The sequence below is a fragment of the Nesoenas mayeri genome (genome assembly GCF_963082525.1).
Source record: "Nesoenas mayeri genome assembly, chromosome: 1".
Taxonomy (NCBI): Eukaryota; Metazoa; Chordata; class Aves; order Columbiformes; family Columbidae; genus Nesoenas; species Nesoenas mayeri.
In genome coordinates, this window is record NC_137541.1 from 146,583,768 (window position 1) to 146,599,366 (window position 15,599).

A 15,599-nucleotide genomic window follows, 5' to 3' on the forward strand; every position below is an offset into this window, starting at 1 on the left:
ACATCTGGAACGTGCCTTCCCTCCCATTTGGGGTGATGTCGGGGAAGGTGTCTGGGGTGGAGGCTCCCCTTCTTTCAGAAAGCCGTGGGATGATTTCACAGCGGGATGTGATCAAACGTGCCACCATCCTGTTGTCAAACACAACGGCGCTGAGCTGTTCCTCAACCAGAAGCGGACCCACACCGGGGCAGGGAGCGGCAGCCATAGCGGGACGTGCACACGGGGCTCAGCTTCGGCCCCTTCGCCTCCTCGCTGAAGGAATCTCATCTTCCAGCTCCCCACGCCGGGCCGACCCCCGCCCCGCTCCCTCCGGGCCGCCAGCCACAGCTGCCTCGCTGGAGGCCACGGGGCCCCGCCGGTCGGTCGGCGCGGGCAGCCCGCACCGCCGGGCCCTGTCGGAGCGGGGCTCTCACCGCACCCGCGCCGCTGCCGCCGCTGCCGCCATCCCGGGCGGCGGGAGGAGAAACACACCCGCCCTGGGCCGCGCGCCGCCGGGCTCCCCCTGCAGGTCCCAACGGCTCCCCGCGGCAGCGCGCGGCACCCCGCGGCGGCAGCCAATCCCCCGCGCTCGCCCCGCCCCCGGCGGGCAGCTGGGGCCAATCCCGTTCCGCGGGGCGGGGGCGGGGGCGCGAGCGCCGGTCTGCCGCTCCCCCCGCTCCCCGCCGCGCGGCCAATGGCGTGCGCGCCTCCCCGCCGCCCCGGCGCCGAGCCGCAACGCCCCGTCAGCCCTGCCGCTTTTACGGCCGTGCCGTAAAGCAGGGCCGGCGCAACACCGCGGGCGGCGTTACGGCAGCGGGAGGCGGCGGGGCCGGGCCGGAGCGGGCGGCGGCGGGTGCGGGCGGATGCCCGGGGGCGGGGGCAGCGGCAGCCCGGCGCCCGGCACTCAGGTGGGAGCGGAGGCGGGCGAGTCGGGCGGCGCGGCAGGCGGCGGGCCGGCGGGCGGCAGGATGAGCCTGTCACCGAAGGAGCTGTCGAGCCTGCTGAGCATCGTGTCGGAGGAGGCGGGCGGCAGCACCTTCGAGGGCCTCTCCAGCGCCTTCCACCACTACTTCGGCAAGGCCGAGCACTTCCGCCTGGGCTCTGTCCTCGTCCTCCTGCTGCAGCAGCCCGACCTGCTGCCCAGCCCCGCGCAGCGCCTCACCGCGCTCTACCTCCTCTGGGAGATGTACCGCACCGAGCCCCTGGCCGCCAACCCCTTCGCTGCCGTCTTCGCGCACCTGCTCAACCCCGCGCCCGAGCGCGGCGGCGACGAGGCCGAGCGGACGCCGCTCTCAGGTGCGTCCCGCCGCCGGGTGGGGGTGTGAGGCGGGGACGGCCGGAGGAGCCCTCCCTGCGGCTTCCCCGCTACGCAGCGTCTGGAATATTGTGTCCAGTTCCGGGCCCCTCAGTTCAAGAAGGACAGGGAACTGCTGGAGAGGGTCCAGCGCAGGGCAACAAAGATGATTAAGGGAGTGGAGCATCTCCCTTATGAGGAAAGGCTGAGGGAGCTGGGTCTCTTTAGTTTGGAGGACACTGAGGGGTGACCTCATTAATGTTTATAAATATGTAAAAGGTGAGTGTCACGAGGATGGAGCCAGGCTCTTCTCGGTGACAACCAATGATAGGACAAGGGGCAGTGGGTACAAACTGGGACACAGGAGGTTCCACTTAAATATGAGAAGAAACTTCTTCTCAGTGAGGGTGACAGACACTGGAACAGGCTGCCCAGGGAGGTTGTGGAGTCTCCTTCTCTGAAAACGTTTAAAACCCACCTGGACACATTCCTGCGTAGCCTCATCTAGATGTTCCTGTTCCAGCAGGGGTTGGACTAGATGATCTTTCGAGGTCCCTTCCAATCCTTAACATTCTGTGATTCTATGATTCTGTATCGCTGCTCAGGCTCAGCTTCCCGCCGGGGTCTTTACGTTTCCCGTGTTTGGAAAAAAAGTGGTGGGAGCTTGTCAAGGCAAGGCTTGGTGTCTGACAGAGCGCTTGGTTGGACCGTAACATGGGGTTTTGGCAAGGAACCCGTTACAAAGCCCTGGAGGTAACGGGAGGATTTTGGTGGCTTTAAAGCTGTGAAACAAATCTCTTAAGTTCATGAAACACTGTTTTCCACTTCAATAAATGCAAGCACAGCAGCAATGGGTGAATCAGTTTCTAAAAAAGTTACTTTTATAACTGACAGTATGAATTGCAATGTCTGGTCGTATTTAATAGCTCTCTACCTGTCTAAAGTGGAAAGCATGTAAAGAAACCACTGCAACTGACTTAGCATCAGATATTGCATGTTGAGATACCTCCCAGATGTTCCCATGCTGCTGGCAAGCCTCATATTTCAGGCTAGACACGAGGAAGAATTTTTTTACAATGAGGGTGGTGAAACACTGACCGAGGTTACCCAGAGAGGTAGTAGATGCCCCATCCCTGGAGACATTCCAGGCCAGGCTGGACGGGGCTCTGAGCAACCTGATCTAGTTGCAGATGTCCCTGCTCATTGCAGGGGCTTGGACTGGATGACCTTTGAAGGTCCCTTCCAACACAAACTATTCTATGATCTTACATCACTTTAGGAGCCGAATAGGTAGCAGTTTTATATGTACTCAACAAAGACTCTTCAGTTGCACGAATCTTGCCATAAATAACACATCAGTTTCTGTTTTATTTTTGCTGTTCTCTGTGAAGTATATGGAAACCATTGATGCTGCTGCCTTGAAAGTCAGAGATTGTTTTTCATTTTGTTTCCACAGGCTTCCTACCTCCCATAACTCCTCCAGAAAAATTCTTTCTTTCTCAGCTGATGCTGGCCCCACCTAGAGAACTGTTTAAGAAGACTCCTCGACAGATTGCTTCAATGGATGTGGGGAACATGGCCCAGTCAGTGGATATAAGTGGTCTTCAGCTGGCATTAGCAGGTAAGGAGGAGATGAAGCTGTAGTTCAATTATGAGTGGAAATGCTGGTTGTAACATGGTTATGAGTTACTTGAGAAACACTCTTGTTTATCATAAATATGAAAAAGGTTGTACTATGCTTTACAGTCTTCAAACCCATGTTCAAGCACATAAAGAAATCTCAAGCAGAAATTACATCTTAACAGTTTTTTCATACTTCAGCATCAGCCACTGCCTTAAACATGAGAATGTCTTGTGAATACAGGAAGGTTTACATCTAAAGCTTTGGTTCTTTTTGTGTGTGTGTATTTTTGTCCCTTTTCACTCTCTGCAGTACTTCTAGCATGAGAGAACACAAAATAACTGTCACGCTGTCATGTACCAGTACTTCAAATGCATCTGGAAAATTGGCTATTACAATTAAATCTTCAGTTTTACAAAAGAAAGTCAGATCTTACAGTGTTAGCTCAAGAATGGGAAGGTGGACTACTTTTACTAGATTAAAAAGAAAAGCAATGTAATGCTTGTCCTTTGACAGGAGAAAAGGAGCAGGAACATGATTGTTCTGATCACGTTGACTGATGAGTCACATCTGGAGCTATATCTGAAATATGAAAATATTGTTGGGAAGGAGAAGCCAGTTTGGACAGCCAAAAAATAGTGTGGTGTTATTTTTTTTTTTTTTTTCCCTAGGTATGTGCAAATGGACCTTTTTGCTTAAAAACCTACCATCCTGCTTTTATATCTGTAAAGCGTGGTTTACTGCGTTGAGGTCAGGCAGTAACTAGGCTTTTTCCATCCTGCAGTTGTATCTTTATATTTTCATCTTTTCTGTTTTGTTTTGTTGAGTGATTTTTTGTTGTTGTTTTTGTTTTGTTTGGTTGGTTTTTGTTTTGGGATTTTTTTGTTTGTTTTGGTTTGGTTTTTTTTCCCCTGTAGAATCTGTCCCTGGCTTGTTATGCTGTCATATACTGTCCCTTGTTCGCAGTGTAGAAATGCCCTCTGGTGTCCTCTTTAGCTACCGTTTCCAGACTGTGGGATCTTTTGAAAATGCAAATTGATGCCCTAAAATACTTTCAGGGGTGAAACAAACCCGTCTGGTTCTTGTTCTATTCATTCTGCCAGTGTTTTTTAGAATACTTGTGTGAATTCAGATTTTGTGAAACTTGAAGTTGTGATTTTTTGCATAAGGCACATGTGATGCCTTAAAGAAGCCTGGAGTTATTTAATTTGTTTTTATTTGTTTTCCCCTTGGTACAGTGTTTGCCTTCTGAACAGTTTGTTCTCACTAAAAATAAAACGAGTAGAGAACTTCAAAACTGTAGTTGTATGGATGGGTACTCTAGTCCATGAATTTTAATTTGTCCTTTTTTAAAAAATAATAGAAGACACTGATGGCTTAAAGTACAGTATAAAGTCATTAATGGGGCTTTGCAAAATTAAGCCCTGTAAGATGTGCTTGTATCATTATTTACATAATACAGTAAATGTGCATAATTAATTGCTTATGAGCAGCTCTAGGAGTTATGTAACAAAATAACTTCAAAAAAGTTTCATTTTGTATTTCTCAGGCTTCTTGCTGTAGCTCCCTAGAATAAACATCGGCTTTCTATTCACTTTCTTAGAAGATAAATCTTTTGCTCATTTTAATATCGCGATGCTTCTTGACTGTCTATTTGTCATGTTTCAGAAGGTCTGTGAAGTTTTCAGCATATTTCTCGTAATGATTCAATATGCAGGATGAAGCTGTGCTGCTGACAGTGCATAAATACTTGTATTACAGTGCCTAGATACAATGTTTATTTACAGCCTTTCCCCCCACATTTCATACAATGTAACAGCTGAAAGACTTTGTGGCCCTTCAAAATTGTGGCCCTTGAGATGAATTCAGAGCTATTTACAGCAGGAGTATTTTGACTTGGTTTAGCATATACTCGCAAAATCAATTTAAATAATTTAGAGAGCATTAATTTTTTTTTTTTTAGGTCAGTGTATCTATACCAATAATTTTTTTTTTTTTTTTTTTGCAAAAGGAGTTAAAAAATGCTTTGCTTGTCTTCTGAACTTGAACTCATTGTGATAATTCACATGCAAATGTATGGTGGAGTTTCTGGCTGTGGTGGGGTTTTGTTTGCTTTGTGTGTGGGTTTTGTTCATTTTCTGGGGTTTTTTTTGTTTTGTGAGGGGTTTTTTGTGTTTTTCTGTGTGGTGGTGTTTTTGTTGGTTGATTTGGTCTTTTCCCCCCAAAAATAGTGTATTGAAATAAAGCATCTTGGGATTAAGTATTAAAACTTGCTTTGTTATCTTCTCCCATTGGTCTACAGAATGTTTCTTCAAGCCTTGGTCTCTGCCTATAAATTGGTTTTGTTCATCTAGTGTGTTACTGTATATATATATATATATATATATATATATATATATATATATATATATATATATATATATATATATAAAATACCACTTTCTCCTAGTTTCAGGGATGGGTCTTTTGGCAAAGTGCTAGTAACTGCTAACTCTTATTTGAGTGTAATTGACCTGTACTGAACTTAAGTTTGTCACACATTGGAGGGCTTTCCTTTAAAAATCAAAGAAGGCTTCAATTTACCTGTAAAAAAGAACAACAACAAAAAAAGCATCGTAAGGTAACCTAAGTGATTGTTTTAAGGTGGTTTTGGTTGGTTTGTTGTTTTTTCTAATTTAGGTGTCTTGGTTCAAGATGCTATGGACTTTTCTGTTAAATTAGCATGTTCTAATTCTCACTTTTGGTTACCTGAAACTGTTGATCCAGCCCTAATAGCTGAAGCAGTGAAGGTGAGCTTTTGGTCATCAATGGATATAACAAAGGGCTCATGCAGGCTTCTAAAATCAATGAATTGAAGGACTTTATCTTAAACTTTTATATTTCTAATTAAGCATCATTAATCATTTAGGTTATCTTTTTTCTTTCTCCATAGAACTTAATTTGTTAAATCAATCCTGTTCATTGGCTAAATGAAAGTACTCACGAGCTGGAGTTTGAAGCAGTTTATAAAAGCTGAAGATGTTTTATAAACCAGCTCATTTGGACTTTGACTTTTAAAATGGTGTTGTGTTGATTTTTTGTTTTGTTTTGGTTTTTTTTGAAAACAACTGAAAAGTATGCTAGTCATTGCCTTTAACAGCAAAACATACCGTACTGTGCTGCTTCAGTGAGGATATATGCAAATGTTTGCGTGATCTGAAATAATTGGATAAAGTAAGACAGAAAGCCAAAAAAGAAATCAGCAATGTATGGTGCTGTTTTGATGAGCCTTTTGTCACTCACAGTTTCAGCATCTCTCATGGATTTGTTTGGGGTCGTGGGAAATAGTTGACATGCATTGGAAGCCAGAAAGAGTTAATGTGATTGTGCGAAAAGTAGCAAGCACACTTGGCTTAGGAGTGGTAGGGACAGTACGCTGGATCTGACAGCGCTACACTTATTACTCAGAAAAAGCGGTGTTTAGATTCACGTGGCACTTTATCAAGGGATTCCTCGTGTGGTACCAACAATTTTGGACTTCACATTGCTTAAGGCCCTCTATGGAGGGAAGGAGGGGTGTTAGGTGATGGTCTGTAGTGGGTTTTTTTTCCTATGTGTGTTTTTTTTTTTTTTGGTATGTGTTTGGGTTTTGTTTTTTTGTGTGTGTTTCATGTTTGGTTTTGGTTTTCCATGTTTTTTTTTAATTTTATTTTGGGGGGAGTTGGGTTTGGTTTTGTTTTTGTTTTTCTGCTGGCATTTGTTTTGGGGTGTTTTGCCGAAGCAATGGAGAATGTGATCTCTCAAAAAATATAGAGAACATAGAAGATCAGCTATTAAGTCTTTAGGCACAGAAGACTGATAGATTTTGACAAAAGAACAACTAAGAATCTGACTGCAAGTATTGAGCTACATATCCTTCAAGTCTCCAGTTGTATATACTAAATTTAATCTTATTTTTATGTTATTTGTTTATGTTCTGTAATTTGGCCTTTAAAGGGATACTTTCAGCTCCTTTCTGGTTTGCTTTAATGGTGATGTATGTAGAATCACTTAACAAACTCCATCTTTTTCCACTCAAGCACTTGCTGTAGCTTGACAGGGAAGGCAAAAGCAGTTTCCGCAGTGCCACTGGAATGTGTTGGATAAATCTGAATAGCTGACTCCCGGTCGGGTCTAGTATGACCATCATTGTTGTGGAGCCTGTAAATGTATCTCTGTAGATTTTTCCCTGCTCCAAGAAGAACTGATTGTAAAACTAGATATAGCATGTGAACTCTTTCAAGAGTACCATGTGAACCTAGTAATGTGTTTTTAGATTCAGATTACATCGGGTACTTACCTTTTCTAAAGCCAAGACTGTGTTCCAGAATAATTTCTATTCTTTATCCTTGCTGCATACCCCTGTCCCCTGCCTGTCAGCTGGCACTCTGAGTACTAGATGCCTCATACAGTGCTAAATTTCATGTTGATGTTATCTGGTTTTGCTTGTTTGGTGTTTCTTTTTAAGCTAGTTCTTCTCTACTAAAGTTGCTTGTTTCTTACTGCTTTTAGTATTCCAGGCATCTCTGTTTCAATTTTATGCTTTAATATCATGGACTGGCCTTCTTTCAGAACGTCAGTCCGAGTTGCCAACGCAGAGCAAGGCCAGCTTCCCCAGCATTCTCAGCGATCCTGACCCAGATTCTTCCAACTCCGGTTTTGACAGCTCCGTTGCCTCCCAGATCACGGAAGCCTTAGTGAGTGGACCAAAACCTCCTATAGAAAGTATGTGCATTTTCACATCTTTGTTTCTGTAACTCATGACATGCCATGTTGTTATACTTCTCCAGATGAAATGCAATTCAGAAGTATTTTCAAGGTATGAAATGGGAATAAAGATGAATCAAACAGTGCAGAACTGTGTCAGGCTGTCTCCAGATCAGACTCAACAGTGTTCACATTTCTAGATTTTTAAAAATCTGGAGCCTGTCCTCAAGCTGTTACCTAGGTCATCTGTTGGCTAAAACACTTGGTCTGATGCCCCTCAGATCTTAGTTCCCTATGGTAAGATCTGCATTGAGTGTTAACACCTTCCAAGGAAGCAATTGCTGCGGAAGGAGAAAAGGCCATAGAATCAGTAACCTGGTGATCTGAATCAAGAGGAAAAACAGACTGATGGAACAGTGTCATTAAAAATCAGAATTAAATGTTTTTCTGAGGGGCAAATAAGATAATGATGCTGTTCTCATTGTTACAATAGCTTAAAGAAATTTGGGCCCTGGGGGGTTTCTTTTTGTACTGTTGTAAAACTGAATACTTGAAGCTTAACGTTTCATGTTGCTGGTTTAGGTCACTTTCGACCAGAGTTTATTCGACCGCCGCCTCCACTCCATATATGTGAGGATGAATTGGCATGGTTAAATCCAATAGAGCCAGATCACACAATTCAGTGGGATAAGTCAATGTGTGTTAAAAACAGCACTGGAGTGGAGATAAAAAGAATCATGGCAAAAGCTTTTAAAAGTCCCTTGACTTCTCCACAGCAGACACAGGTAAGTATCATGCACTTATCTGTCTAAAATGATTTTTGAACAAGCTGTTTATTAACACATGTATTTTTAGAAATTTGGATCACTTTAATTGATGGAAGCTCCAAGTACTTGAAATTGTAAAAGCTGAAGAGTTTTGAATTGGGTATATATGAATAAGGAAGAAATCTTTAATTTTCATAGCATTGAGTGAACATAGTTACAGTTGATAAGTAAGTGGCACCAATATTTTTCTGCCTGGAAAAATACTCTTATAACAAAGTTGTTTGTGCTTCTGTGGAAGGTTTTGCTAAGTAATTATTTCAGAAATGCCAACACTGAATTTTATTTTTCCTCAATTTTATATTATTAGCCCTGATTTCAGTGTTTTGTTTTTTTTTTTTTATAATAATGATGATGGCACTACAAAGTGTCCTTTATTTCCAGAACTTTTTCTGACAACAGTGAACTTGAAATTGAAGCTTCTTTCCGCTGGGCAGGAAACTAAAGAAGGCTGAAACTTTTCATGTTTTTTTTTCCTTCCCTTCCTTGCCATCCACTGATGAAAGACTAATAAATGCCCTATTAAAAGTCTTTATGGGCACAGTTGCCTTTACATAGAAATGTTAAGGTATACCTCCAGTGTCTTTCAATAGAGATGCCTAAATCTAAAGGGTTGTCGTTGTCCTGTAGCTTAGATGTGTTACAGCAGTTTCTTCAGGCAGTAATGTGAATAGTTTTGAAAAAAAATAAACACCTAAGTCTTTTTTCTTTACAGCTCCTTGGAGAACTGGAAAAGGACCCCAAGCTCGTATACCATATTGGTCTCACTCCTGCCAAATTGCCAGACCTGGTTGAAAACAATCCTTTAGTAGCTATAGAAATGTTGCTGAAACTGATGCAGTCCAGTCAGATAACAGAGTATTTTTCTGTCTTGGTCAACATGGACATGTCCTTACATTCAATGGAAGTTGTAAATCGGTGAGTACTGTCTCAAATCTAGGAAGGTTTTCTTAAGTATATAAAATAAATAACTGAACAGTTATTAAATGATTGTGAGGCTGGCCATGGAGCTGTGTTTGGATGCATTACAAAGACTACGAAAAGTAACAAGAATGGAAAAAATGACTAGTCAGATTATAGTGAAAGAGAAGAGTATCAAACTGTCATTTCCTTTTCAGTTTTCCTATGCTGTTTATGTTGTTTTGGTTAATATTTATTATTAAGACTTAAAAGTGTGCTCTGATTAATCCTGCAAAGGAAGAGTGTGCTGTGGATTTTTAGCTTTCTGTGACTACCAGACTAAATCTGTTTCTTTCATAAAGGCTCTACTTGCTTTTCACATAGTTCCTGTTGGTGGTGCCCTGTAGTTAAAAGACAAAAATCCCAAACCCTCTTATTTTAGTCCAGATTAAATTTGTGAAGTTAGCTGAGGGTTGGTAGTAAAGAATTGAACCTCTCAAACATCTCCAGTGCCAAGTTCAGAGAAAGCTGCCAATTTTCAGGTTCCTTTTTACAGCAGTGCTATTTTAAAATATTACTGTAATGTTAACAGCTTCCTATTAGCAGCAGCAAAACTGCTTAACAGGAAAAAAACCCCACAATTTTCCAGCAGAAAGATGTGATACTGAAGGCATTGACTTTACTTTTTACATTAATAATTTATAATTTTAATTTGTATATTTTATAAATATATATGCTTTTCTATTTTTATTTAAATTGATATAATATAAATTATTTATAACATGCCATTTACCTTTTTAGGTATGGTATAAAGCACATTTATGGCACAAGTGTGATGCTAGTTTCCCTGTTCTACAAATGGAGTGGCTTATTCACTTATGTCACTCTTTCATGTTAGCAAAGTGTTTCTACTTTGAAAGGAATGGGGAAATACATATTGTGTTGTGGATAACTTCAAGCCTTGTTGATAAGTAGTAGAAAATAATGTTATCAAACTGTTTGATACATCCAGCTCAAAAAGATTTAAAATAGGTATCACTTAAGGCAGTCTGTCACTGCAATCTATAGCATGTCTAAAGTTTTAGTCAAACATCAGGTTCCTGGTTAATATATGAATTTCACTAGCAAGTCCATGTCCTGTGTCCCAGGAAGTTGGAAATTTAGTTGCTGACTTGCAAAATAACCAGTTACTCTATGAGTGTGGTTGTGTCACTGTAGTGACTGTCACTCCCTCTAATGGGTCACAATCCAGTTGTTCCTGATGAAGAACTCATGTTCTCTTCTCATATCTTAAAAATAAGCCTCATCTCTAGCTTCTGTCTTCTCTTCCATCTGAGGTAGCCATTGTGTTTTATTAGGGCATCTGGAAATGTCAGTTTTGCTGCTTCTTGAGGGATGCTTGTGTGGAAGATAAGACTACAGTGGGACAAAGGGCAGTCACTGTGAGAAGTTAACGCCACGCAGTTAATCTGCTTAAACGCAACTTGCATTCTCGATGCGGCTTAAGTGAACAAAAGGTGGCATTGTTAAATCACCATCCTGCTTTATGTTCGTGCCCTGTCTTCATTGGGAATAATTTCTGCACGTAGGTACAACCCATTTTCTTAATAGAATGCTGGCCCCTTCAATGGGAAAACTTGTCAGACAGCTAATCCCCACAAACTACAAAAGTACATCTCTCCCACTTAACTTTCTTCACTTCTTGCCAGTTCCTGAGTGTGAGCTACCAGATCAGCCTTGTTGAGCAGTCTCTTTGCAGCAGAGTTGAATTGCACCTTAAGTATCACTTGAGGAAAGAAATATTTCTGAAATAAATCCCTCTCTACTGGTGCAGACTGACAGCAGTTACTGCTCTGAAGTTGGGCTAATGATCACACCATGGAGAAACAATGAGAAGAAAAGAGCTTTTACTCAGGATAGCTGCACCACCAGTCAGGCATGCCAGTTGTCCCATGACTGCCATAGGAACAACTTTAACTGCAAAATGACTGTCAGTGCCAACAGGGAGACACTGATTAAGTGAAATAAGGCAAAGCCATGAAACTAAAATGTCTAAAACACTGTTTTCCCCACCTTTCACTACTTGAGATAGGACTGTGAGTAGATGTTACTTTGATCAAATTATGTTGTAACTTCATGGCAGTTCTACATTTAGTACATGTTGTCATGTTTAGAGAACTCTATTGCTTTTTCAATTTAAGAAACAGTGGCAGCTCAAATACTTCAGTAGTCACTATTGTTAAACCACAAATAGGTGTGCTTTGCTGTTAACCCTTAAAAATACAGTAATACTATTCTTTATTGCAATAGTTCTCCAATTCTTTTGCAGTAAGAAGCTTCTGAGATGATCATGCATCATTAATCTCTAGCTGACATTTTCATCTAGTCAGGGTCTCTTTTGTTTGAGTTGTAGATGCATTGTTTCAGTTCCTAGGACTAAAATATGGATCTGAGGGAACTAAGGAGACTGATCTTTTGATGTAACAAAGGAGTTATTCCAGTTGTGTACTTAAGGAGGGAGTTCAGCATCTAAATTCAGTACCTGAAATTCAAATATGAATAAGCAAAATTGTATTCAGTGCTTACTGCAGAAGCATCTTGGTACTCTGACAGCTTGGGGGCTTCATTGTAAATAGGAAACTAGTATCGTTGACTCATTTGTGTAATATATAGCAAATGTTTGTAGGTGTGTCCAATATACTAGAAACCAATCAAACTTGTCTTCTGTACTGTGTCAGAGTTAAAAAAAGCTTTTGACTCTTAATGAATAAATTTAAATGATTAGAAATATGTGGAAATACGTCTGTGGAAGCTGTCAGAAATCAGCTCTGTATGACGTGACTGGAAAGAAACTAGTACCATAGGTGTAACTCATCTGTTTTAAAGTGGAATCACAAGATTTATGGCTTCATAAACCACTGAATATTTTTAATTTGAACAGGCTTACTACTGCAGTTGATCTCCCACCTGAATTTATTCATCTTTATATCTCCAATTGTATCTCCACCTGTGAACAGATTAAAGACAAATATATGCAGGTGAGTACTTCAGTAAATTGGTGGGGGAAAAAGGGTCCCATATATTTCACTGTGTAATATGTGCTGAGATTTCATAAGGCTCATAACATTAAATTATTCTGTCTTACTGCTTCTTTATTTCAAAGGCACTTCTTTTTTTCCTAACACACTATGCAGTTTTTATAGTGTTAACCTTTTCACTAGACTTCACAGGTAACTACTATTCTCTGTTTTTTGTAGATGTAATACATGTCTCCCTGGCAAAACTGCAGTTTTGTGTGACTTGGGTTATCTGTTACCCAGTGTGCCTTTTCTTCACTCGCACTATTAGTTGTTTGCCTTCTGCTTAGTTTTAAGTTTCAAGTCTCTTGTCTGTACAAGCGTGCCCACCACTTCCAGACCTTTGAGGTGATGTTACAAAACTCATGTGGAAGTCTTGCCCTTCAGTCATGACTATTACAGACCTACAACAGCACACAGATCTCCTCAAAGACCTAGAAACCACCTCTTTTCTATCTTCCTAACACCATACTCTCCACTTCCCAAGCCTGTCCTGCCTCCTCAGTACCAGCATGCAGGTGTAGCCACCTCAAGGATCTTTACCCCTGGGAAGTTTCCACACTTCTGGAACACAAGGTTGTCTACATGCTGTGCACGGTGCTTCCTTTTATCGTAAACCAATCTGTTGGTTTCACCAAGTTCCCAGTAGAACTTGTTTTCTTGGATACGTCATTGGTGAAAACCAGTTCCATGTTCAGTTTACTCAAGGCTTTGTGAATCTTGACCAAGCCTTGCCTTGGCTTTTTCCTCTCAGTACTGAAGGGCTGCAACCTCTTTAGTCTTTTGCAACAAGGCAGTTGTTCCTTAAGCTTTCTTTGGTGTCCTTCTCTAGCTCTACTGTATACTTAAGCTGTAGAGACAAAAGTTGCGTGCTGCACACAGGATACGTGTGCAGTGTGGGTTTAGATAGCAGCAATCCCCCTTCTGTCTTGTTCCCAGTACCCTTCGAGATGATGACTAACCATTTGTTATCTTTTGGCGCCTGCTGATGCATCTCTGCTTTGGAAACCTTCCAGATACACATGGGCAGCTTGATCTGTGACCTGCTCAGTAGCTGTGCCTGTTACATTTGGTAGCAGAACAGGAAAATAGCAGCAGAGCTGGGCTGCAGCTGAGAATATGCCCACAGGGTGGGACACTGTGCTCAAAGGGGCTGCTGAGAGCATATAGCAGCTGTGCATCAGGCATGCAGGGGACAAAAAGAACAGGGTCAAGGAAGACGCACTGATCACCGAGTCGCACGCAAAGCTCGTGAGATCTTAACACTTGTTGATGCTGTGTATGAGGCCTCACAGCAACTGAGACACAAGATGTTTTGTTTGAAAAGCGCAGAACAAACCCACTTGTATTGGAAGAGGCATGACCCTCAGGGACTGGGAGTCAGCCAGTGTCTTGGGTTTGTACTTTTGGTCAGAGTTTCGTGTTCTTCAATTACTGAAGTTACTCTTGTAACTCACCGGTGTTGCAGAAAAAAAAAAAAAGTGATGCCTTCTGATTGCAGTAAAGAAAATAACTTGTTCCATTTCTGAATTTTCTTGGTATAGGTAACAAAATTTGCAAGAGTAAACTCAGTTCCTGTAAAAATAGTTTATAGCTTATTTTTGGTGTCAAATAACCTAAAATACTTTGGACACAATCTATCAAATCCCCTGAGTTCTGCCTGATGAACATCGTTCATGTGTATAGTTGCTTTTAGAGACAGGTTTGGGTTCAACTCCTCCTCACAATGTCAAGTATGAGACTACTTTAATGGTAGAGTAAGATCTGATTTTGTCCTTGAGGAAAATGTACTCTGTAGAAAGCAGATGGTTAGTGACTGGATCTGTGTATGGCGAGTTGTAGGTGCCAGTTCTTAGGTTTCCACTTCCCAAGTCTGAGCTTGCTCTGCAAGGTGTTATCTAAGCAGCACTTAGGAAGGAGGAACACTTCTGAGATCCCATCTTTTCACTGGATCAGGTGGGAAATGAGCTGTGAGCTCTGAGGTGTGTTCTTGGATTAGGTGTTCTATCTTTCCTTCTAAAAGACAGCAAGAGGGTCATGTGCTAATTCAGCGACAGAGCCCTTCCCACAAAGCAAGGTTGGGATTGGTCCTGTTACTGTCACTGCCCATATGGAATGTCTTAATCATGTGGTGACTGGGGAATTTTGAAATGTGAAGCTTGTTCATTTTTCTTTGTGGTGTCACTGTAGAAAATGAGGCTGAGACCCTAGTGATGACATCATCTTAAGCTATGATCCCTTCTCTCTGACTTCATTCAGAGAATATCTAATAAAGAAATCAAGTACAGTGCACAGGTAGATCTTGTGCTTAATTTGTGCATGGGATTAATCTTGAGAAAGCAGATATATATCTATATCCAGAAATACAGTACTACAAAGCAGAGGAGTAAATATTTAAATACAGTAGCAGTATGGGAGGTAAAAAAAAAATATATAGGGGCTGCATGTGCAAAGCTTATGAACAAGTTTATGGCTGAAACTAAATTGTTCCTGAAATGCCTCAGCTGAGGCGTTGATGAGGGCCAACAGTCCTTTAACTGACGTGGTTGCAAACATTTCTCTTGATAATTAAACCCTTTCTCTTCTGTTTCAGAACCGCTTGGTACGTCTTGTTTGTGTCTTTCTTCAGTCTTTAATCAGAAACAAAATTATTAATGTCCAGGACTTGTTTATAGAAGTGCAAGCATTCTGCATTGAGTTCAGTCGGATACGAGAAGCAGCTGGCCTCTTCAGATTGCTGAAGACATTAGACACTGGGGAAAATCCATCAGAAACAAAAACATCAAAATAAAAACACTGTGTCACTGGAAAAAAAAACACCCACACCAAAAAGCCCCACTACAATCCTGCCAGCATTCTATACCAATTAATTGTATATTTTAAACTTAAATCACTGGATTAATTATTATTATAAATAACATTTTATGCATTTAAACAATAAATGCTTTTTCTGATACACAGGCTTGTCTTTGTGAAATGTGTTAGGTCTTACACTTATGCTATTTTTGACTGTGTCAAGCTCTGTATGTCATATGCTTATCCTGAACTACAGGCTCTACTTCCAGAGAGAATGCAAATGATACTTGCAGTTTCACAGCAAATTGAAGTATAAATCTGGTACTCCCTGTCTCTCTGTTCAAAACTGCTTTTGAATAACTAAACTTGTACCAAGGTAAGTA

At 41.6% G+C, this 15,599-nt stretch overlaps 1 protein-coding gene across 1 annotated transcript; it reads left to right on the top strand.

The window, feature by feature from the left end:
* The first annotated feature begins 792 nt into the window (after positions 1-792).
* Positions 793-15,378, top strand: CNOT11 (CCR4-NOT transcription complex subunit 11). Its single transcript, XM_080363442.1, has 7 exons — positions 793-1,275; positions 2,730-2,894; positions 7,485-7,637; positions 8,202-8,404; positions 9,159-9,361; positions 12,285-12,381; positions 15,014-15,378. Exons 1-7 carry the CDS (start codon positions 843-845, stop codon positions 15,209-15,211), a joined length of 1,452 nt encoding a protein of 483 aa, XP_080219568.1. The 5' UTR covers positions 793-842; the 3' UTR covers positions 15,212-15,378.
* Positions 15,379-15,599: the final 221 nt, after the last annotated feature.

Excerpts from the sequence above, each read along its gene's own strand:
- CNOT11 (XM_080363442.1), top strand. The coding sequence starts at position 843 with ATGCCCGGGGGCGGGGGCAGCGGCAGCCCGGCGCCCGGCACTCAGGTG. Across the intron at positions 2,895-7,484 it reads TCTTCAGCTGGCATTAGCAG|AACGTCAGTCCGAGTTGCCA; the intron begins GTAAGGAGGAGA and ends GCCTTCTTTCAG. Across the intron at positions 12,382-15,013 it reads TTAAAGACAAATATATGCAG|AACCGCTTGGTACGTCTTGT; the intron begins GTGAGTACTTCA and ends CTTCTGTTTCAG.